This window comes from Haliaeetus leucocephalus, unplaced genomic scaffold (genome assembly GCF_000737465.1).
Source record: "Haliaeetus leucocephalus isolate CR32 unplaced genomic scaffold, Haliaeetus_leucocephalus-4.0 Scaffold866, whole genome shotgun sequence".
Lineage (NCBI taxonomy): Eukaryota > Metazoa > Chordata > Aves > Accipitriformes > Accipitridae > Haliaeetus > Haliaeetus leucocephalus.
The window spans coordinates 4,918,422-4,943,407 of NW_010973302.1; the positions used below are offsets into that span (position 1 = coordinate 4,918,422).

The 24,986-nt window shown below is 37.9% G+C and overlaps 1 protein-coding gene across 1 annotated transcript in view; it reads left to right on the forward strand.

Moving 5' to 3' along the window:
* The window catches only part of MALT1 (MALT1 paracaspase), a 37,359-nt gene extending 12,607 nt beyond the window's left edge, over positions 1–24,752 (forward strand). The window contains exons 5-17 of the mRNA XM_010583090.1: positions 482–660; positions 2,478–2,574; positions 3,302–3,334; positions 5,103–5,129; positions 6,284–6,316; positions 8,163–8,366; positions 14,285–14,462; positions 15,834–15,908; positions 16,997–17,124; positions 20,733–20,882; positions 22,324–22,481; positions 23,391–23,516; positions 24,288–24,752. Of these exons, the coding sequence (XP_010581392.1) occupies positions 482–660; positions 2,478–2,574; positions 3,302–3,334; positions 5,103–5,129; positions 6,284–6,316; positions 8,163–8,366; positions 14,285–14,462; positions 15,834–15,908; positions 16,997–17,124; positions 20,733–20,882; positions 22,324–22,481; positions 23,391–23,516; positions 24,288–24,752 (1,853 nt within the window). The remainder of the gene's footprint in view (positions 1–481; positions 661–2,477; positions 2,575–3,301; positions 3,335–5,102; positions 5,130–6,283; positions 6,317–8,162; positions 8,367–14,284; positions 14,463–15,833; positions 15,909–16,996; positions 17,125–20,732; positions 20,883–22,323; positions 22,482–23,390; positions 23,517–24,287) is intronic.
* The last annotated feature ends 234 nt before the right edge of the window (positions 24,753–24,986 follow it).

Below are 24,986 nucleotides of genomic sequence, written 5' to 3' on the forward strand. Positions count from 1 at the left end.
TTTAGCTTTGCGCTTTTTTGGTATATTTACCATAAGGTTTAATGCTCAGTTTAGAATGAGAAGAATAGGGATATGCTAAAACTAACTGATTTTAAGTTTTAAATTCTTATTCCTGTGTACACACTTGCACACAAGTTGGATCCTCAGTCTGTCCTTCAGTAGCCACTCTTCTTTGTACTTGCTCCTTTCTCTGCAGCCTTTATAATCCTACAGGCAGGAATAAATAATGCAAAGAGTCGTTTGGGTTTTTTTGCTTCTGAGGTATATTTAATGTGCATTCCTTTTTGCTTTTCAACTGAAGAACTGGAAAGCCATTGTTACTCATTTTTAGCATACTCTTAAAGGACAGGTAACTTCATTGCTATTAAAAGTCTGTTATAGTTACACGAAGATGCAGCCATATGTCGTCAATTCTTACTATCTATATGCAGTTAGATTGTCTCATCCTTTCTTTTCTTTTTTTATTCTTTTTTTTTTTAAGGGAGCTTAATTGGTTTGCCTGAAAACAAGTTGCGCATTTGTATTCAGCCTCAGCCACAAAATCTGATGGTGGGGGATGCTTTGGTACTAGAATGTGGAGCTGTTGGAAACCCAATTCCTCATTACCAGTGGTTCAGAAATGGATTTCCCTTGGCAAATGGGAGCAAAAATGTGTACATGGTAAGTTACTGCAAAGTGCCAGCCTTGGGGGACTGATGTGTTTCACTTACCACATAAAGCTTCCTTGAAGAAAATAACTTCTTCATAGACTTGATAACCTCTTATGGAAGCGCTCACTAGAAGTTGTTCTCCTCTACTGTTGCTCACTTGCCCGTACTATTCTGAGGCTCTGGGGTACATAATTTTGATCCTGAACATGTTTCAGGTGGTGGGATGTAAGGCTATAGCGTATTTTGGATTGGTGTGACGTATTGACGTAACAAAGATTAAATATCAGTAAAAGTGAAAGCTTCTCTTTCTATCTTGCACTGCAAAGCACTCTGATTTGTACGAGCTGTTGCATTCAGTGCTTAATGCATCTCAAGCCTGTGAGGTGGATTTGTATTCTTCAATTCTTGAAAGCATTTCTAGAACGTTGTCGCGTTAAAGAGTGAAGAGGTTTGGCAGAAAATAAACCCCCTTGCATTCCAGCTTATCCTCAGATATCAGAGGGGTTGGGGGCGGCTAGGCTTAGATTCTGAGTGATGCCCAATGCAGCACTGTAAGTCCCGTCACGTTCAATATATTGAACTGCCACAATTACGGATGCACTAATAGCACACTGTACTTTCCATTTAGTTGCATTCAACAAACTAGAATGGCTAGACTTAAGGAGTTTGGTTGTGTTCAATGAACTATCACGGATAGATTAATGAACAGTACAGTTTATTAAAGCAACAGGAGTACAGGTTCTTGTGGATTGCCAGTGATAAATACACTGTCTGCAAAGCACGTGCAAATAATAATACAGTCGACTACAAGCACACTAAATTATGGAAAAACTTTACAGAGATTTCTAAGTTTCCCGGGAAAGCACTGAGTAAAACTGAGGGTTCGAATCTTACCCAATAGGTGTCCCTATGGGGGGAAAGAGAGGTTCAGCCTGTTGACTGATCCCAGAAGTCAGCGATGTCCTCCTGACTTGTCTATGATGGTATCTTCCCAAGCATTCCTCCTCTCTTAAGCCCTTTTATACTATTTTCTTATTTTAGGTGGAGCTTGAGTGACTCTAGTCATACATACCTTTATTATGATTGGTGTAAAATCTCCTCGCTTTACTTTTAAAGGTACACGCTAGAGAAAATTCAGAGCGCATGCTCAGTGAGGGGTGGTCGCACCTTAGAGGCAGGTAGCTTTTGGGATTGAGGTGCGTTTTGGTATTATAATGAGATTATAATGAACAAAGTTCACCCAGAGGACATGATTTTTTGTGTCAGTACTCCAGAACAGGGCACTTATGATATAAATCAGAAGTAGGGCAGCAGGTTGACAGAACCCCCATTATTTCACCTCCTTGCTTCAGTGGATTCAATGCAGGGACCTACTGTTCTTGTTCCTATTGTTGCAGCTCCCTGTCCCTGTGATGGTATCACAGAGGCTGGCTGCGGTGTCTCCACTCCACTCCACCCTCCATGTTGCTTCTCTTAGGGTCAGCATACCAAGCTCCCTTGGTGTTGCTAACATCTAAGGTTGCAGGTTATGTTGCTTAGGGAATTATTATGGAACAGATTCCTTGCATATCCACTGCATTCCACCTTGGAGGTTTACCTCCCGTTAAGGGGGGTGGGGGGGGGAAGCATATCAATAAGTCACTTCCAGCAATCATTCCACAAACATACGTGCTGTCCAGCTTACTGAAGAATGAGGGTATCAGCAGCTTTTGGATTTGGTTAGGCTTTGCTTTTTGTTTTTATTCTTTCTTGCATGTGGGCTTAAATGAAACTGATAGAGCTACTCTTCTGGGGTCTGGTGGAATGACTGTAATGATGGTTGCATAGGTAACTTATGCGGATGTGGAGCATCAAGGGACATATTGGTGTCATGTATTCAATGACCGGGAAGATCAAGACAGCAAGAAGATAGAAGTTGTTATAGGTAAGGAGTTTTTCTGTTTGATATAGATCAACTGATTTATCAATTTCTTCCCTGTCATTAGAATTTGTTTTTGAAGCTTTCAGTATAAAGCCAAGCACATGCCTTCTGTATTTTTAGTGTACCCATTTGTTAAAATAGCTGTGCTTGCTTGCAACAAATGGAATTTTAGAGCTTTACAAGCTAGAAAGTGCTTTGGGTTTTTATGGTAACCATCATCGAAGTGCTACCACTCTTTGGCATTGCTAGCATGTACACAGCTTGTCAGCCGATTGCAAGCTCATTTCTTTATGTTTTTTGACAACTAAAAACCAGTTTAACCCTTGTTGGTGATAATGAACTGTGTTACGCTGAGCCCTTCAGCAATCAGGACAGGTGAGATTATTCATAGCAGGCAGAATAAATTAATGTAACATGGTTTAGTGTGTGTGCATGTGTTTGCAGTAAACTAAAGAGAAGATCTGTTTGTATAGCTTCCAGATCTATCTGGGAATACTATTGCGTAATTCATATGGAAAGTTCTTTCTAAGAAATATTCTAGTTTAGTACTTCTGAGTTCTAGTAATAATTACTATATAGTGTTGTGGTCAGTGCTGATTTATACTGCTATAAAATGAGCCAGATTGCAGAGAAGATTGGAATTGACCTTTGTCTTTCACTTTGTGTGCTGACTCTCATCACTGAGAGCAATTGTCTTCCAATTTTCTCCCCTGCCTCCTTAAAACACAAGGAAGGAAAGCTATGGCAGTGGAGTGCGCAGAAGGTAAAGTAAATCTTTAGCTGTGAATCAATTTTTAAAAATTAATGGTGGGGATGACAGACTGTTGAGTGTGTTGCTGAAAAGCATGTGTGGGTTAACAGCTTCAGTCTATTTTAAAATGCTGATGTGTGATGCAATGTTCCTTTTGCATGTGCTTCTCTCTTCTTTGCCTTGATACCGTGATCTAGAGCACATGGGAGAAAAAGCAAGCTACTTTCTTCTTCTGTAGTATTCAAAGTTGTTTGATTTTTGCACTATTTTTGTGTCTTGCGCTTAGAGTTTCTAGTGAAATGTAAAGATCTTGAGATTTCTTTGGCTGGGCTCGGGAGGCAACATACTTGCAAGAAAAGCTGAAGATGTTTAGGAATCTGGGTGACCTTACAGAGCTGGATAAAGCTAGTTCCACTGTCAGCTCTGTGTCTGCAAGCAGTGTTTCCAGCAGCCTTATTAGGATGATTTCTGTTCCCCTTTACATTGCTGCAATGGGGAGGAAGAAGTGTATTGTGACCTTTAATGTTGATGCCATCCCTTGATTACTGAGCATCTCAAAGTCTGTAATATATGTGACCCCCTATGATGTAAATAGATGTAAGGCAACTTACAGCAGCCACCACCCCCGTCAGCTTACCTCCGAACAATGAAAAAAACAAATGCGTTTGCGAAGTACAATAAATGGGTCTCTACCCTGCTTTTTCACAGAATCGTAAAATTTCCCTGGAATTAAACCACTCTGCAGCATTTCTTGTTCGAAGTTTAACCAGAGCAGATATTCCCCTTTAGCCCTTTTGTTAAAGGTTTAACGCTGTGAGGGGATTGTGTACTGTCACTCACTGGAACATACAAGTGACAGACATTTTGGCATCAGCCACTTCCATGGCATAGCTTCTGAGGCCAATCGTCAATTTGAGCCTTCACATCTTTTCTGGCTTGGGGGGTGTCTGTGTTACGTGACAGTGCTATGCAGAAGCCTCCTAGTTACCTGTAAGTCAACTATCCTTTGAAGCAGAAGGTAACCACTGTATTGTCTGGGGGGGTCTACACCCAAACTATAGTTTGCTTGGATGCAACATTATTCTGCTATGAAGCTACATTAACACATACAGTAGTATCACCTCAGGTCACTGCAGTCTCCCATGCAGATATATGAGCCTGCTTTTGTGGCTTAAGAGGTCTGCCTAGGGCTCCACTGCATGGAGCAGGCCTGCTCCAAGAGACCTCTTGTGCTTCAGATAAACTATTTTTCTTTTCCAGGGTTTCCAGTGTTCTCAGAATAAATAGGTGAAACCTGTGGTAGCTTAGAATGTTTGAAAATTGTATCTGAAGTCTTTCTGAATACACATGGCTTTACAAAGTAATATTTCTTGCTCAGGATATTGCTTTTTCAGCAGTCCTTCAAACATGTATTTTTCAAATGGGTGATTCTAATACCTTGTTCCTTATTCATTTAAGCTGCTTGCATGCCTGTGGGATTGAGACATAGTATTTGTCTCTCCCTTTGTTTTGAGATCGACTATATTATAATGCTGTGTCTAGCATAGCTTAGTATATTGATGTAGGATTTTCTCTTCTCTGTGTGTGGAATAAACATATGAAAGGTTAGCTTTACAGAAATGCAAAGCCAGAAGTATTTTAGAAACGTAGTTTGTTTTCTAATATTCAGCTTCTATTAATAATGGCATGACACATAATTATATTTTTATTAATAAAAATGTATTTTTTGCTGCTTGTTTAAACTATGATTTTATTTCTTCTTCTGTGTATTTCTTCACAGAAGATCTAAGTGATCTTCAAAAACCAGGTAAGTGATAAGTTTTGAAAAACTTTAATTTCGCATCTTCATTTTACATTACAAATCACTGAAGCCTAGCTGGGTTACAATATATAGTTTACATTATTTGGATGTGTTTATAACTGGGGATTTAATAGGGGCATATATCGTGTTAAGAGCAGCACAGCTTTCTGTTTCCAATAAATTAACTTGAAGAATATAATGCATCATAGGGTTGTTATTATCTTTGTAAAATCACACAAAGCTGGTCTTTTATACTGCATGTATACTTATACAAATACAGAAGGAATTATCTTTTGCTTTCTTGTTTGTGGCTTCTTTGGATTCTAAGTTTTAGTATGTTGATGCTTTTCCAGATGATTAAGGTGAAAAAGATGTAAGGTGCCTGGCTGTCACCAATGATGTGGTGAAATGGTATATTTCTTACATTCATGTTCAAGTGAGCTAATGTGATTTGAAGCCAGTTTGATGTTTATTATAGAAATGTAGATCTGGAGTAGTGCTCCATAAGGGATTATCCCTGATACAGTGTTCCCAAAATCTCAAATCACAAAGGATATATAACTTCCTGGGTTAGACATCAAAGATACGTTTACTTTTGCCAACACTTAGTTTTAGTCACTGAAGTGGTACTGTTGTGATATGTAACATGTTATTCGAAGTGTACCACTTTGGCCTATCACTTACCTGTTCCTCTTGGCACAGCATTGGCTCTACCATCCCTCTGTGAATTACAAAATAAAAGAATTTTCACGTACAGATGGTCATCCCTGCTAAGCATCCCCTATCTTTCATATCTGCATTTCATTTGGAGAGGATAAACTGTTGTTACTGAAAATGCTGATGTGCAGTTTGTAAGATTCAAAATTATACTGTAAGTATCTATTATTTCTTAATTTATAGAACTAGCTATTCATATCCTATTAGGCTATGTTTGCTGGAAGAGGGTGAAGGAAATCAGGTAAACAACAACAGCAAAACAACACCCCAAAACCCCATCAAAACAACAAAAAAAAGAGCACTTTTTTGTCTTAAACTAGTAATGTATTAGGCAAAGTAGTACCAATAGCCTATGGCTGTATGGAACATGCAGTTCATTTTCTGACATGGCCGGCTATGACTGTAATTACTGATGATCTGCTCTTTTAATCTATTTCAAGCAGACCTACAGGAACAATCAAATGACAGACCTGTTGGTAAGTAGGTTTGTAGCTATAATGAACATAGATATTTCCTATCTAGGGGATAGATTTTGCTGCTTCTGAATATTGCTGCTTCTGCCACTGCTAGTGAAATAACTGTAGTGCATATAAATAGGGGCAGGGAGGGAGACTTCTGTGTATTTTTATAGTCCTTTATAATGCTTGCATGCCCTTTCAGTAGTAAACTGTGGTGAGGGCACCAGTATTTTTAGTGACCCGGTGGAGCGTCTACAACTTCTCATCTGTTTCAGTTTACTGTTTCAAATTTCTCTGGCCATGACTTTAGCCAGTGTGTTACTCCATTACTTTGAATACTTTGACAGTTGGAGATAGTGCTATTAGGATGGTGTGATAAAAAGGAATGGTAGTCTGTCTGCTAAGGGTATGCTGTCCCTGCAAGCTCAGCTCTTCCTATGCACAGTGGGTGGATGCTTTGATCCTGAGCTGAAGCTTATAAAGATAGATGGATAGCATATGTGTGTTATGAAGAACAGTTGCTGGGGTTTTTTAATCACATTCTTAAATTTGCATGGTAGACTTGACTGTGGTCATGCATGTTGTCTTGTTGATGCTAAACCAGGTGGAAAGCCTGCTGGCCTCTGTCAAAATTTCACCACTCTTTCAGGTTCATCAGTGTGAGAGGGAGTGTATCTGCTCCCCAGTCTTGATTCATATTTTCTAAATTAATTACAAAGCTTGTACTTTTAAAAGTGTTTTTCAATGACAGTATGCCACTGTCACTCAGTTGGTGCTGTTTAAAATAGTTCACACTGTTCAAGAGCCTGGAGGTTTTCCAGCTGCAAAAATGTTGAAAACATCTTGTTTGAAGAAGGCTGGAATGTAAGACATTGAGGCTACAGACAGAGATTCTCTTCTGGATCTAGCTGTGTGGGGTTACTGACTCTGAAGCAGGTTTGGGGCATTCATGTGATCTCATTTGCCACCAGAGCTGTGGGACAATAGTTCCTGTTGGAGAGGAGAAGTAACAAACCAGGGAGGAAATGCCTTGATTTGAATAAGTGCCTTTCTGTAACTTAACTGTGCAAATTTTTGATAAAAATTAGGCTAGTGGTCTCTAAAGCATTTCTGTTAATGTGACTTTTTTTTACCCTTTCATTGCTGCTTTGTTTACTTATGACAGAATTACTTCAGACTTTGTTAAAATCAAAACAAACATATCTCAAACTATGAGAATATCAGTAGACTTCCCTCCGCATTTTGTAAATTTATCATATTGCTGTATAATTGTTTTTAACCAGAGCAACAGTAAAAAGAAACCTTAACAAACAGAAAAAAAGACTTTTACTGCTGACCTGTCAAAGTTTCCACCTAAATGTACCGTGTTTTAGAGAGATGGGACATGCGAGATGGAGATTTGAAAGTGGTCTTTTGTGTGTGGTGGTTTTTCATTTGCTTTTTGATAAGCATAAAAAATTTTGATGTTTCGGGGAAAGTATACTGCCTGTAGCTTTGGCAACCTGCCGTAAGACTTTCATGTTTATTAAATTTCTTCTTGCATGGGGGAATTCAGTAATTGTCTATGCTTTCAGAGAAATGAAAGAAATGGGAGATAGCCTGAGTGACTCATTTCTTGACAGATTATCCAGTCTGAGATGCATCACAGTTCAGATATGTTGACTGTCAAACCATGCTGAAATGTTTTTTTTGGATGAGAAGAGGGTTGAGCTGTATTATTGATGTAGGATGACTTTTAAAATCACATAAAATATTATGCCTGAAGTGAGATTGTATACTGTTTTCACTTTGGAAGAAATTAAAGGTATTGAACCCATGGAATATATAAATGTGATGATGGGTTTTTTTTCCTTTTTCTTTGCAGCAACAGACAAGGTAGCTCTGTTAATAGGAAATATGAGCTACTGGAATCACCCCCAGCTCAAGGCTCCGATGGTCGATGTCTATGAATTGACCAATTTGCTAAGACAGCTGGATTTCAAAGTTGTTTCTTTGCTGGATCTTACTGAATCCGAGATGCGAAATGCAGTGGATGAATTTTTACTTCTCCTGGACAAAGGAGTATATGGTAAGAATGTGTGATATCCCCCTCTGAAGTAGGTCAATTTTGTGATGTATCAAGTACACAAACATCTGGTATTTACCTCTGCCAGCTCACTACATGCGATAGCAAAACAAACTTCATGGTAAATAGCATGTATGCAGAATGGGAAAAGTAAGTTAAGAACACCCACCAGCATATCCTTTGACTTTGGTTAAAATGTTACTGTTTGTTTATTTTTAGAACAGATAAAATATTTGAACTTTTTTCTTTTACCACACCTAAAACTGCAGTGCACTTTTTTGTTTGATAGTACTCATGTGTTTGCTAAAAGCTGCTGGATCTGTGTAGCATATTTGACAACATGCTGTGCAGAAGATGCACATTTGTACTAAGTCATTAGTACTAGTTTGTAGTAGTCTTTTAAGGAAGAGCAAGAATAGCCTGTTGTGTCACCTGTATTAGTGTATTACGGAAACAAGCTAGTAGCAGTGTAGTTGAAAACTGTGTATACAAGACTACGTGTAGTCTTGGACAGCAGTCCTTGCTGCCTTTAGGAGACCTCTTGCATACCCTCTTCATAAACTTCTGTTCTGTTGTCCTCCTCCCTTCCCCATGCCTGCAATTTAATGATTTGTTTAGGGCTGGCCAATCCCTTGGCATGCTTAGACTGCTAGGTTGCATTTCTGTTGGGGAGGTGGGGAACAGCCCTAAGTACAGCATGGAATATGTTCTCAGCTTGCTGGTGGGACCCTTCTGTTCATTGTGTCTTTTCTACTGGATGTCTGCAGAATGCTCTTTCCATCTGGATTTCCGTCCTTCTGGTGCTCTTTGGGAGGGGCTGCTCTGCTCTCTTAGTCCTCGCTTGCCAGCTCTGTAAAGAACAGAGGAAGAAGTGTGCTTTTCTTTGCCTTGACAGTGAGCTGTGCTCTGATACCAGGTGTGTTGGGGTGGAGGCGGGGAGAGTGGGATCTTTTTTACCCTCTTCTTTTTTGCCAAGTTTTCAGGTTAAGTAGAAATTCTTATTTTGAATTGCTGGTTCCTTTCAGTTATTGTGATACTGATCTGGCAAGCACAGATTTTTTCATAATGTCCTTGACAGGGAGTGAGAGTTGTGCAAACCTACATTTCCACTTCAAAAAGCGAATCGGAAGGAAGTTTGTTTATGTAAAATGAAAATGTAGTTCTCTTAAGTGTATGCACTTTAAGGAAGTAAAATAAAATGGAGAAGAATTCACATTATCCTTTGCAGAATATACCTTGCATAAGGAAAGGCATTAACTGAGAAATTGGTGAGCTATGAACTTCAGGTTCTGACTTGCTGCAGGTGTCAGTGATAAAGGATTTTTCACTGAATTGAATACTAAGATTCCTGTTTGGGCAGAACTTAGGTACGACTATTGTTTCACAGCTCTGTGGAAGGTCTGAATATAGAGCATAAAATTTATTCTTTCTGTGTGTATTTGCACATTAGATGGAAGGCTTAATAGTGGTTATGCTGCTTAAGCAGGCAGCAGCCCTTTTTTTTTTTTTCTTAAACTCTTCAGACTTAAAAATAACATCCCACAAAAATGGAAGGCTCTCACCTCTAAATTGTAGCATTGCTCTAATGATTGTACTGCAGTATCTCATCAGTATTGGTTTAAGATATAGAAGGACAAATTAAGCCAGAGTATGCATACCAAAAGATGTGTGTTTAACACATTTCTCTTTTTTTTTTCCTCTGTTTTTGTTATTTGAGTCACACATCTATTTATAAGATACCTGTAATAGAATATTAGTAATAATTTTAAGCTCTCCTCCATATACTGCACAGGAGGTGCCTTCTGCTGGGATAATGACTAACCAGTCAGGTCTGGTATGCATTGCCACTACTGATATGCATTGATTCTTAGATAATGACTCGTATGTTGGGATTCCTTGTCTTGCATAAACTTGATTTTGAGGGAATAAACACAAGATAGAACTGGTGGCTGTGCTAGCTGGGGGAGGGCATGGTGGAATTGATGCACAGAGCAAAGACCTTCATGTTCTGTGTAGAAAAGGCCTAGACTGACCTGGCTTGGAGCGTAAGAAAAGTTCTGTGGGCTTTGAGGAGTTTGCTGCTGACTGCCACTATTTTTGTCATTTTTCTAAAAGCTAAGGTTGGATAAACAATTCCAGAAATTATTTAGAACGGAGAGCAAAAAGTTCTGCCAGTTGTCCTATTTAAATTGCAGAATTCCTATAGTAATACCCACCTGAGAAAACATTATTTGATTCTTTTTTGGAACACAAGGTCAGATTATTTCTTAGTATGGCTTTTTTTAATGGTGTGTTACCTGATGCTCTGTCTGGGCAGAACTGGCTGATCTGACATTTGGGCATTTATGTCAGAGCCAAAACTTGCATGACATGAAGACTAATTATGGCAGTAAAGTTTAGTACTCTTTCTGATAGCAGTTTTCTTTTTTTGTTCCCTGGGAAATAGATGTGCTTATACATTTGAGTGAGCTTTTAGATTCTTGCACCTTCTCAATTTTTTCCTATAATTGTTGGCATGAATTTAGAACATAAAGTACTAAAATGGTTTAATGAGTTTCTCACCAGCACTGTATGAAAGCTCTTATAAGGCATGTTTTTGCAGTTGCATTTTCCCAGCAAGTTGATATTTCTGAAAGGTAAGTAGAGCATTCTTTCAGTAGTGTTTGGCAATAACTACTTCAGTTTGAAAGGTCACTTTGTTCTTTCTGGATAGTCACTATTAATGGCTTAAAGCATATAAAAGATGCTGTCAGTGCACAAATAGATAATAATTTATTGCATTTTTAGTGGGCATAGCTCCAAATATAAGAGGCATAGTGGCTACTTCTGTTTAGTCCTTGTTACACATATTCATGATGCCTAATACAACCTTGTGTAATTCTTTTTTACTGCCAGGAAAGTGGCATTTCAGATACTATTCCTTAAGAGCAGGAGTAGTAAACAAAGTGATGATGATTTGTCTTCTCTGTCTTATTTTATATTGTTCTAAATGTAGGGTGCAATTAATATTGTATTCCACAAAGGGTAAAAGCATAAACACATATGTTTTAAGGCTAAATATAGTTAGGCTGCTTTCTTTTTTAAAAAGAAGAGAGAGAGAAGGCAAGAGAGAGGCAGATATCACTTCAATGCTGACGTCTATGAGGAACTTGAGCCTACTTAAAATTGTGTCAAAGTGTCTAATGAGGCCCTCCAAATAATATTTACTCTGCTTACTCTGGGTATGCAGATTTATTTCTGATCTTGAGCTCAACATATTAACTGTTGCAGGTACTCATCAAATAAGCATAGCACAGTCATCTGCCAAGGATAAAAGAAATGTAGTTGTTATTTCTGATATATTTCTATTCATTGAGGAAATACTCTGGTAAATCACGCTTTACATTAGAGACTTGTTTCCTTCAGTCAGTCCAATTACTTATCTAACATACACTTGGATATATATAGTCTCAAATATAACATTGATTTAGGTCCAGATCCAAACTCTGTGGAAATCACATTTAAGAGTTTCCTTTTAACTTAGGATCTGACATGGAGTCATGCACATGGTGCTTAACTTCATTTTTAGCTCTCTTTACACTGCCCTGTCTCAGGTAACCATTGGACTCTTATAAATAGCCCAATAGTACCCTTATTTTTTTAGGTTTTTAATCATATACTTTAAATTCTGTGCCCTTTAGAAATCTAACTTTTAATTAAATAAAGCTGTTGCCATTTTCCAAGATTCTGGCAGATGAATAACCATTAGGCTCTTTGTTTAAGTGAAACATTGCATCCTGGAGTTTACCTTGTATGCACTTGCTGGCTGCTTATCTTGTCTATGCATGTTTCCCATAAAAAGAAATAGAGCACTGTTGATTGAATGGCGCAGTTTGCAAGGTCTTGGCATAGTTGTTAATGACTTGAAAGCTTACAAGTAAAAGAGAACTGAAGGCTTAATTTGAAGGGCTATAGTTATATCTTGGTATTCCTTTACAAAAAGTGCAGGGCTGTGTAAGAGAAATATTTTCATTTGTTGTAGCTATCTATAATGAAAAGGTAAAAACATCTAGCATACCTGCCTACACAAGCTGATTTAAATGTAGATCATTTTAGTATGTCAGGGTAAAGCTTATTTTGTTTTTTCTGAATATTCAAGTTTTGTGACATAAATTTCACAGCTATTTTTAGTAAGAATAATGATGTAAGAAGACCGTATCTCCAGTTAGCATAAATTTTCCTGTCTCTGTTGACTTTTATTTGGTTGCAGCACTATATACTAATTGAAGATCTGACCCTTAGACTGCTTTGTATAGATAAATAAAAGTTCTGTTTAGAAGATGGAACTTGCCATAGATAATCAAAACCAGCACTGGGAACAGACAATAGGAAAATTCCATTTAATCATACAAGTTTCTGGTAACTTCATTGTAAGGCAGTAGAGGTTATTAATGCTAAGATCATTAAATCTTACTGCAAATTGATATGATGTTTTTATTCGTATAAGTAAAGTCTAAGCCCTCTGTTGCAGTTCCCTTTTTCAGGGTTAAGAAGAGCTTTTTTTAATTGTATGATACGTTGTCGCAGTAGAGACGGACACGACAAGTAATAGATCATGCAAAATGGCTACTTTATTGTTCTAACACAGCTTTTTATACCCTTCTTTAGAGTATGTGTTAGTATATGATTGGTTTGGTTAGTAACTAACAATTCATGATTGGTGAGTTCGTTAGGGTGGTTCTTCTTATCACTATCTTGTTTTTGTACCGGTCTTCTTGGATCTTTCCAGACTCTTCAAGGATATACTACAAGCTGCTCAAGGTCGTGCTGTTCTCGAACTGTCAGGAATTCTGTAGACTCGTTGCATCCCCCGACAATACGTTTTCTTTATACAAAACTATTGCATGTTTTATTGAAGATTTTAAATCTTAAAATATTGTAGACTGTTGTGTATTGACACATGAGGGAGGTGAATGTAGGATAATCTTTTGTGTCTAGGTAAGCAGGCAAAGAATTTGTTTGTTTAGTAGACTCACAAGAGTCATGAGTCTGTACCTGTAAAGAGATGTAGATGCAATCAGCTAAAAATGAGTTGTTGGTAGTCTGGTAATGGGAATGTGCTTTGGAGTCCTACCAAACATGATCATGGAATAATTTCTTTTTTTTTCCTAGATGTAAAAATATTTCTTATCCCTCCCTATAAAAAAGACAAAAACAAAGGCAGAAACTGACTCTATGGAGAAAACAGCAAAATTAAAAACTTGCAAAATGCTGTCATAGTGCAAGCAAGGTTTTTCTCTGTTTTTTTTTCTAGTTGAAGTACTTTTAAGAATTACTAATGATTAATGGTAAGTAAAAAAAAAATTAAAGAATAATTTTAAAGATGACAGCATCTCTCATTTAAAAAAAAAATCCATCCAAACCATTCAGCATTATTTTTTTCTATCTATAAAATCTGCACTGATTCGCTGCAACTCAAAGCTTTTGCTTTGCCTAATTGCAGAGGTGAAGATGATGTTTTACAGTTGGCACATTTCCTTGTTCATATCTGTGACTTATATATCATATATAACTGATTATTTCTGTTAGAGGTCATACCTCTACTTAAAGCATTTTAAAGAGTATTTAGCTTTGTGTGTTTGATGCAATTATCTAATTGATTCTATTGCATGAGTGAATTATTTTTTTTAAATTTGTTGTGTCTGTGTATTGTGAAGTCGATGTTAATGTGGTTCCCCCCCCCGCCTCCCCTTCCTTCCTGTATTAACAAAGGCATATTGATATTAAAAAAACCTGCTTGGAGTAGCTTGAATGATCTTAATCTCTCACAGACATATAGTGTGGACATAGTGCATGAAGTTTTTGATTATGCTAAAATTTATAGAAATGTTCCAATGTACTCTTGAACTGTGTTTTCAGTCACACATATTTTGAACTCTCAGGTTTGTTATACTATGCTGGCCACGGCTACGAGAACTACGGAAACAGTTTCATGGTTCCTGTTGATGCTCCAAATCCCTACCGATCTGCAAACTGTCTGTGTGTGCAGAACATCCTCAAACTAATGCAGGAAAAAGAGACAGGACTTAATGTATTCCTACTGGATATGTGTCGGAAAAGGTATAATTTCATAATTCATGAATAGTGAGAACCGACATTAGATGTTTGAGGGACGTTTTTGCTTCACGATAAGAGGGACAGTGTATAATGACTGTAGTTTTGGGAGCCAACTGTGAAGTTCAGTTTATTCACTGCAGCAACAGATTAAAACTGAGCCTATTCTCAAAATGAACAAATAAAACTGAACAGCCATTTTGAGAGAATAGCAAGGGATCTTGAGAGAAGGCTGGACTTCACACTGAGGAGAAATCTTTAGTCTAGGCTGAGAATTCACTGTACTTGAAAGTTCATGGTTCTGAGAATTGACAGCCTGCACCTGAATGCTTTTAAAGTCAATAGGATTCATTCATAGAATTAATTTGCCTTTGGCCTTGGATGGAAATGTGAAGCTGGTGATTAGACTTTCTGTTTCCATGGGTAGATGCTTGCTTCTTGATTTGAATGACATTTATTTCTTCTTTTTTGTTGTTGTTTAAAAGTTATAAAGCATCACTCTTACTAGGTAAAAGTGAAATTAAGCATCTTAAAGAAGAAAAATGACCCTTTCCCCTTGCATCATTAACCATCTGCATCATTACAGGGGGAAGGAGAATCCATATGATCAAAGGCATATTAATTTGACAGAAGGGCTCAAGTGAAGTGCTTATTTTAGAACTCTTCAGAGGCCTGGATTTCGTGGACTGCTTTTATGCTGGGGATGTTGTATCTTTATTTAGAGCTTAAAAATCAACTGGTTTATCAGATTTTTCTAAACAAAGTACTATTTTCATTCCGTGTTAAGAGACTACTATGCTTGATGAAACTTGCACTTGAAATCAGCTCTTGAGTCAGCACTTCTGAAAACTGGTCTCTAAGGAATGTTTTGTAATAGAAAATTGCTAGTGCTTTAGTGTTTGTAGAGCCTCTAAACATCACTGCTAATGAAATGCCAATGATCCAATTCAGCTTCACAATCTGCTGTCCAAACAGAAAATACAGCTACATAAGCCTCATGTTAACTATGCAGACACTGTGTTTTGAAAATAAATAAATAAAATAAATTAATATAGTTTTTGTTATAACCTAAAATGGCTATTTATCAGAAATCATTTTTTAAGAGATTGTAGCCAGACCTTATATTGGTTAATATAGTATGCCCTCATCTGGGTAATGCATGATGTCTGACTGTGTCTTTAGATTGTCTTCATGAAGAGTGTTGATGATGCTGATTTTTATCTTTTAGCAGTCAGGATTCATTACAGAATTGTAGGAGAGAAAAAAATTACCCTTTCTAAACTATGCTGTTTCGGTATGTTGAACAACTGTAGAGTTTGTTACTATTATTAGTTCTCAAATTATTATTTTACTTTTTTGTGTTTCCATTTATTGCAGAAATGAATATGATGACACAATTCTTATCTTAGATGCTCTGAAGGTTACAGCCAACATTGTTTTTGGATATGCAACGTAAGGAAGTTTTTCTCCTGCTATGCCACAGAGGTTTTGAAGCCATAAATGACCACTGAGATTGTATAGCTAATCTTTTACAGAAAAATACTAACTGTGATGTTAAAGGACCAGTAACTTATATCCATATCTGTGTCCTCATCCTGTCTTTTTTTACTTTGTTCTTTGAATCATTCCACAGTCTAACTGGCTGTGGAAATGCATACATAATGATTCCCAGTATTTAACTTTCCCATTCAGATATAGGGTAACACCAGTGAGAGAACTGCATTCAGCAAACTAGAAACTACTGGACAGTGTTCATGATCTTTATCACATGGTTACTTGTAGGAGTGCTCTACTCATCTAAGTATTATTTATTAGAGATGAAAAAAATGCAGAGAAGAAAAAAGCAAATTTTACCCTCAGACCCATAATGTTCTGTTTCTTTGTGCTGCTGGGGAAAGAGGAGTTATGTTCTGTGTACTTAGTAATAGTACTTACTGCAGTGGGAGCTTGTACAGAAGGTCAAGTACTGTGGAGCAGTTGATGAACTATAACATACGTGCTGTACCCTCTTTGGTCACATGTCTCCTCTGTTAATGCAAGTTAAATTTCTAGAAAAAAAAAGTGTTAAAAATATAAATCAATAAATTATTGAAGGAGTAGCATATAGACTGGCCCCTGTGTTTCCTGTTCTAGGTGTAAAGAATAAAGTTACAACTGCAGTTGAAACTATTTGAAGAGGTTGCTTAAGCAGAAAGCTAAATAACACCTCTCTTGTCAGTTTTCAAGTCAAGTGCAAAAGCTGTTGAATAGAAGTAGTCAAGAGCTTTAATGAAGTCTTCTATGAGAAATTTAAGCTCCTCATATAAACAGTTTGACATCAGCTCTGGTCTGTGGCCTCATTGAAAGTGAAATCTTCCCAGGATGAGTTGCTTGCAAATGAACATGAAGAGCAGGTTGGCCATAGACACAACCTGGTTTTCAAATTGTAGGGTTTCTTTCCCCCATTCCCAACATAACTTTACTCCTTTTGTCTTCATGTTGACCTTAATCATACAGATGTTTTAGTGTTCTTTCCTTTTCTGATATTGGTGATCTCGTAGGTGCCAAGGAGCAGAAGCTTTTGAAATTCAGCAGTCAGGGTTGGCCAATGGAATCTTCATGAAGTTCTTGAAGGACCGTTTGTTGGAAGACAAGAAGATTACTGTACTGCTTGATGAGGTTGCAGAAGGTGAACTCTAGCTTGCTGCACTAACAGTCTTCTCAACCTGCATTACTAAAAACTTCTTTGCTTAAATGTCATTCTTTTCATGGTGAATGTGTTACACTACTTTAAGCTCTTTCTTGCTGCGTTTTGTTAAAATAGCAACTTTTATCAAGAAGCAGGTGCTACTGGGCAGCACATTAACAAGGATCATGATATTATAAAGGGATGTGAGCTTCTTTAATAGCGATCCTTACTTGTTCTGAGTGTCTTTCTGCATGGAGCTTTGAATTGTCCATCCACAAAAATTACTCTTCTATCTTGTGGTGTCAGCTGCTAGTGGTAGTCCAGTCATTTCCATGTTCATTTAAACAATTAACTGAGTCGATATATCTACCTCAAAGAGTCCTATAGTGATGATAATTGATTTGCTCTCTATCAGAGGGTGTAAGTGCACTATAAAGGGCAATCCACTGTTCTAATATGCCTGGTTCAGTAATTATCTTTTATAATCGATGGGAGAAGTGCTAAAGTGAAAACTGTTGAGGGAAAATGTGTTGTTTCTGTGCAAACATTTACTCAAAACATAGAAGAATAGATACAGCCATTAGCTGTCGGTATAAGATTCTGTTATTTGTAGGTAATGTATGTAATCAGCCAAGTTCTGCTGTGGTTTCCAGTGTTCTTGGTGCAACTGCAGGTCTCAGAATTTTGGCCAGTCTGTCTTTTGACAGGGATCCAAAAAGCAGAAAAAAATCCAAGAGAATCCTAAATGCACAGTAAAGTTCTGCTGTCAAACCGACAGAGCTTCTGTCAGTGCACTACTGAGGAAAGGGAAGAGATCATTGGTTGACTAGCTGAAATATAAGCATGGAATTTATGTCAAACTGATGGTACTGGGAATCCAGCATAGCCCCAGGGTGTAAATTGAAATGTGATGGTTCTTGGTTACCACTTGTTTGCTTGGTATATATTCTCATATATATTCTCTGTCTTTTTGCTTATAGTTGGTGTGCTGCTTGACTAGATCCCATAAAACAAGCTTACCATTCTGTATTTTCAGTCTTATCTGTTAAACTTTCCACGAAGTTTCTGTGAAAAGTTAAATAAAATTTCAGAAGATCTCAGAAGACAGATCCTGAAGAAATAGGATCTGCAGATGGTAAAACTAAAATGATTATTCTAAAACCTAGGGCAGAAGTAGATTCGCCCCTGCCCCGCACAGGGCGATGTTGTTCTTTTGCCGGGGCAGTCAGACAAGAGTGCTCTTTGCATTAAGATTTGTACTTCTTATTTGCTTACAGTACTACTCAATTTTGCCATTACCTAAATACAAAGGAAGAATTTGATAACTTGCTGTCCTCTCATTTGCAGTGGTAGAAACCAGAGCTAGCTATAGCTGTGTTTAGGCCCAAATTCCTGAAACTCTTTGTTTTGAAGCAGGCCCCAATATCTTCCCTTTCTGTCATCTTTCTTGCCTTCTGGGACATTCTGACTGTTACTGTTTTATGAAAAGACAGCCCTGCAATTCACTCATCCTAGCATCAATACTATGTCTGTAGTATACATATATACTACGTCTTTAGTTTTTATCCCTCATTTTCCCATTGTCAGCCTGTTTAAAGCAGGAGTAGTAGTAGAACAGACACCCACTTGCGTTCTGCAATGGTCATAGACCAATCAGTCTTTCAACTTGCGTAAGAAGTTTACAAATTTTATAATGAACAAATATCCAAAAATATTCTCACCCTCTCCCTCCCCTCATCCTTTTTGTCATTGCTTTTGGGTGTTCTTAAGTGGGTTAATATTCTCTAAGATTTCTCTCTCCTATTCCCCCCATCTTCATGGCTTCCCCATAAGAACATGTCACAATTCCGCCGGCACGCATTTTCCTTGCGCTTCCCCAAATGTCCGGTGAAATACGACTGACTCTTACTGCTTCGTCTGTACTGCCAGGTAATGTCACATGCTGTAGATGTTCTGACATGTGACCTATTACTTATCTCATTCTTGAACTTAGAGTGGAGAGAAAGATTGATTTGTCAGGTAACGTGACAACCATTGTTGTCAGTAGTACCAGACATTGGGTGCTAATGAGTACATTGGTACACTGATGACACTGGAAAATGTTCCAAAGGAGTGTTCATGTTAAAAGTATTCCATGTAAATAGCCTTCATTGTTTCTTTTTTTTTTTTTTAATGAACTCATAAATGGAAATTTTCTAGGATTTTTTTGACCTTCTACATGCAGCAAAACTATCTGAAAATGTCACTTTTAAATGTAATTGAACAAATATAGGGAGACCCTAATAAATTGGAGTAAGTTTGAATCACAAACTGGTTAAAGTTGGAAAGGACCTGTGGAGATTGTCAAGTCCAACGCTGCTGCTTAAAGCAGAGTAAACTAGAGCCGGTTGCTCAGGACCTTGTCCATGTGGGTTTTGAATGTCTTGAAGGATGGAGACTCCACAATCTCCCTGCACAGCCTGTCCCAGTGTTTGATCACCCTTAGAGTAAGAAGTTGTTTCTTATGGTTAAGTGGAATTTTCTCTATGTCAGTTTGCATCTCCTTCCACTTGTACTGTCACTGGTCTTGACTGAGAAGAGTCTGGCACTATTTTACTTTCCCTCATCAAGTATTTATACATAGTGATAAGAAGTCCCCTGAGCCATGTTCTCTCCAGTCTAAACAGTCTCACCTCTCTCAGCACCTCATTATAAGAAAGATGTTCCAGGCCCCTCATCTCTGTGACTCTTCATTGCATTCTCTCTAGTATGTACATGTCATTTTTGTACTGGTGAGCCCAGCAGTGGACACAGACTCCAGATGTGGCCTCACCAGTGCTGACAAGAGAGGAAGGATCACCTCCCTTGTCCTGCTGGCAACACTATTCCTGTTGGATGCCTTTACTAGAAGAATGCATAGCTGGCTCATGGTCAGCTGGGTGTCCACCAGGTCCCAAGGTCCTTCTCTGCAGAGCTGCTTTCCAGTGAGTCGGTCCCCTTTCTGTACTGCTGCATGGGGTTATTCCTGCCCAGCTGCAGGACTCAGTATTTCCCATTGTTGAACTTCATGAGATTCTTCTCTGCCCAGCCTGTCCAGGTCCCTCTGAATGGCAGCACAATCGTCTGGTGTATCAGCTGCTCCTCTCAGTTTTTAATCATCTGCAGACTTGCTGAGGTTGCACTCTGTCCTGTCATCCAGGTCATTAGTGATGATGTTAAACAGTATTGGCCCCTTTATCGACTCCTAAAATATTCCACTTACCTCCAATTCTTTAGAAATCCCCTCCAATGGTATTATTCACATTCTTGAAATTAGTCACTTTAATTAGGGCCTTACTGAATCAGAGCTGTGATATTGCTTGAACTGGTCTTGAGAAGAAATGTGAGAGCATGTTGACTAGGAGACATGCAAAACCCTCAGGATTCTCTGCAGGCATCTGGCATGCTGTTTTAGCCTTAAGTGAATGAATAGCTGAGCAATGTATACTTCTAAAACTGCAAGTTTTTATGGATGTGCTGACACTGGCATAACCATAGCAACCACACAACATTACAGTGATGTACTTAATTTAGTTAGAATTTCAGCAGTATTGATTTTGAAGGAAAACTATGTGCATCTTATTTTTTAGATATGGGCAAGTGTCACCTTACCAAAGGCAAGCAAGCTTTGGAAATCCGCAGCAGTTTGTCTGAGAAAAGGGCATTAACTGATCCCATTCAACAAACCGTATCTTCTGCAGAGTCTCTGGCACGGAACCTGCAGTGGGCCAAAGCTCATGGTATAGTACAATCTACTTTTAGATGATCCTACTGGCATGATGGGAAAAATAAGAAGATGTACTTCCTTAATAATCTCTAGTCTGTGGGTTGTGATATTGAATGGAAATGGAAGAAATTCAAGTTCGTATCTGAATTTTCATTAGTATGTTCAGATCTTGGAAATTTTTGTGTTGGGGTTTACCTCTACATGAGATTGTAATGAACAGGTGGAATTCATCCTGAGTAAGTAAGTATATTTAAGACCACTCAAACACTGTAGAGGGGACTTACATGATGTCTACCTTCTGAGATAATCTCCCAATAGTCTGTTTGTGTCTAACAATGACACTTTTAAGATGTCGTTAATCTCATGCTAAAGTCATCACCTAAAATAGCCAGGTGAACTGTATGGTAAAAGTGCATGATGAAAAGGAGTTTTCAATGTATACAACTAAGAAAACTAGAATAAGGGTGAGATCAGTTCAGGCTTTCTAGACTTCTTTTAAGAAGGGCAGTGGGGTTTAAGACCTTTTTACCTTTTCACCTAAATGTGTTGGAGTACATTTTAAAATTTTGATAGATTGGGCAGTAGGTCAAGGGTGGCATTTTTAAGACAACTAGTCATGTAGGCAGACTCTTTCACAGATGTAGATTTTTATTTGTGGAATCAAGCCCTTAATTCTTGTTTGTTAAATGATTGAAATGCAAAACAAAAACTATAAAGCCATAACTTAGTTTATTTGTTTTAAGCTATGCATTGAAGAGAATGTGTTTGGAATTTGGGAAGAGAATAACCTTTATATTTATATAAAGGTATGTCTATGATAATGTTAAATAATCCACTTTCAGTGGGAGTAGAAAAATCAATACAAAGCATACAGACACAGAATGATGTTATTGACCCTTGAGCACTTTCAGATACATTCCTATGGATTGAGAAAGAACCACAATATAAAGAAGAAAAACGCTGTGGGCTAGGCTTTGTGAATGTGTGCATAGGCTGCGAAAGGAAAAAAAATGTACCTGAAACCTGTTTTCTATGAAATTCAAAGGTTCTGATAATGCTACAGCTGTGTCACATATATTGGATATAGACCATGTTAACCTTACCGGTTTGATTATAGATATGTAAACAATTTGTTGGGTCAGCAAGCTATATCCTATTTACAGTAAATGTTGCCTTGCTAGTTGCACAGAGATTGGAAAGAAACCTGCGAAGCAGAAGTGGAGTCAGCTCTCTCTGGCAGTGTCTGCCAGTTTGCTAGTGATACTAGCAAATAATGTTGCTGCCTGGTTAGCTTCTAACCTGGTTTGCTTCAGTCTAAATATGTGATAGGTAGAGGGAGGGCAGAAGAAGAGGTCTATACCTTTTAAAACTTCTGAATTTAAAACAAAATTTAAAAAAGAAAATACATATGCTAAGTTTTATTTAGAATGTAATGATGTGTTATTTATTTGCAGAGCTTCCAGAAAGTAGGTATCTTGAATTCAAATGTGGTGTTCAGATTCAGTTGGGGTTCGCAGCCGAGTTTTCCAATGTCATGATAATCTACACACGAATAGTAAAGAAGCCACCTGAAATAGTAGTTTGCAGAGCCTACGTTACAGACTTCGCACTTGTAAGTGCTTCCTATTGTTGTCTTGGTGATCTCCCTCCACTGAAGCTGAAAATTGTCTGGTCTATCCACATTGAACTGCATCTTTTGTAATAAAAAGGGTCTAAACTGTTGACATGAGGTGCTTACGTGTGTGTCTGTACACACGTTTACTTTTTTTTTTTAAATGCATATTTTTAATATATATAAAAATACATTAAAATTACCCTGGGGTTATCTTTTTTCAAAGTTTCCTTTGTTTTTCATTGTCTAATATCAAGTATTTGTTATATTTAATTAAAGAAGTTAAATGTCAATAGCTCCTATGTGAGCTGAGGACACATCTACCTTGCAGGACAAGGTTGCTTAGGCTTTAGTTTTATGGTTCTTTTACACCTAGGTGATCCTGTCCAGTTCCATTGATGTTACTCAGCTGATCACAGTAAGGTGAAGGATAAGAGTAAAACAGAAAGCTCCTTGGGGCAAAAAGCTGTCTTTTTTGATGTCTATGAAAGAGGACATGGGGCAGAAAACCTTTTTAGATAGAACAAACAGGACATTACTGATGCTTTATGATAAAATATTTCAGTTAATGTGCATAATAAATACATGTATTTTTAGCCCACAGCATTAGTGTTATAGTACTACTGTACTTCATAGTAGAAGTTAGGTTAAAAAAAAAGCAACCCTGAAGCAAGCATAGCAAATTTGACAGGAACCATCAGCAAAAGAGGGTAACCTGCTCAAATGTAACCCCATCTGCCTGTGACTAGCAGTGGTTTCAGCAGCTTTTGCAAGTAATCCAAGATTGGCATTTTCTCTTCTTTTAAGAAGAAGAAAATGCTGACTTTATAAAAAAGAAATACTGCTAACTATTTTATGATCTACGAATTCTGTACCTTCAATTAAGTTCTCATTTCTTTCTTGCAACAGGACCTGGACGTGGATCCTAAAGAGGCCAATAAAGGAACTCCTGAGGAAACTGGAAGCTATTTAGTATCAAAGGACCTTCCCAAACACTGCCTCTACACCAGGCTAAGTTCACTGCAAAAACTAAGGGTTAATATATATTATTCCTCACAAGTTTGTTTAGATAATTTAGATTAATCATGTTGCTTTGCAGTTCTGTTGAGGTAGCTGTGTATTGTCTGCATAATGAGTAACATGTTCTTTGGAGGGAAAAAATGGCTACTAGCACAATTTAGTGACTTCAGTTTCTTAGCTGAAAAATAAAAGCCAAGGAATCAGTGCAAATGCAATCCTGATACCGTAGTGTAAGTCACTTTATTTTCTAGGCCTGTACTGAACTTTGACAAGATGATTATTTTTGTGAGGATCATGTATTGCACACTGTGGGAATGTTCCAGCACCCTGCAGTACAAGAAGAATGTGACCTGAAGCAGACCTGCATCTTACAAAGTCGTTAGTTAGGAGATGAAAATGTTACATATCATCTCCTTCCATTCCAACCTGTACTCTTGGGCATGGTTTTTGTAAACGTTCTCACTTCAACATACTCTGGCACTGTTAAGTTTATCTCTGTATCTTTTGTGTCATGAACATCTGTGCTTGGTATCACGTGGTATCTCTTCTTCAGTGCTTTTGGTAGCTGGTGTAATACAAGTGCTTCCAGAAATAAAGTCTATCAGGTGAGCAAGTATTAACCAAAAGAGGTCCTCAGTAAACAAGTCTTGCCTAATACATGTCTTTAGCTCCTGAAAAGGTTAGCCTCCTCTAGTAGGCTGTGCCTCTGTAAGTGTTTCCTATATTGTTTATTTGAGGAGGAAAGCTAACTTTTTTTTTCTCCCCCCCTCCCTTCCTCTCTTGCAGGAACACTTGATCTTCACTGTTTGCTTGCACTATGAGTATCCAGGAATAGAAGATACAATGGATGAAAGAAAGGAGGTTAATGTTGGGAAGCCCCTTATTGCTAAATTAGGCCTTCATCATGGATTCAAAAATAATAACTGTCTCCAGACCTGTTGCATGGCTAATAATCCTTTTCATAATCAAATAGAATCAAGTCCAGTAGCAACTAAATACTACGTCCCTAGTCATTGCCAACCCAATTCCTGTCCAGGCATTTACCATCCAAACCATATTTGCTCAGACAGCATCAGACAACTAGAGGCATGTTCTTGCAATGGGACTTCAAGGATATTAGCTTCAAGACATGAAGTACAGAATTACTCACCCCCTGTGGAAAAGAGTAATGTACCAGTAGAGACCACTGATGATACTGTTGAACTGGAATTCCTTCTCTCTGACAACCTCAGATTCTCTAAACAGCAGTAGCTGTGATGTGTTCAGAATAGACCAGAGTATCATCCTTGAATAGGGGACCTTCCACACTGCTTATCCATATTCTGGAGTTTGGGGGCTTCAGGGCAAAGGGATTGGAGAGTCTAGAGGTGGTACTGACAATGAGGTTATCGTGGAAGTTTTTCAGATCCAGAGAAAAGACTGGACTGATAGATTTAGGAATGAAAAAGGCTTGATTTTTATTTTTTTCTCCTACCGTTTGATGTT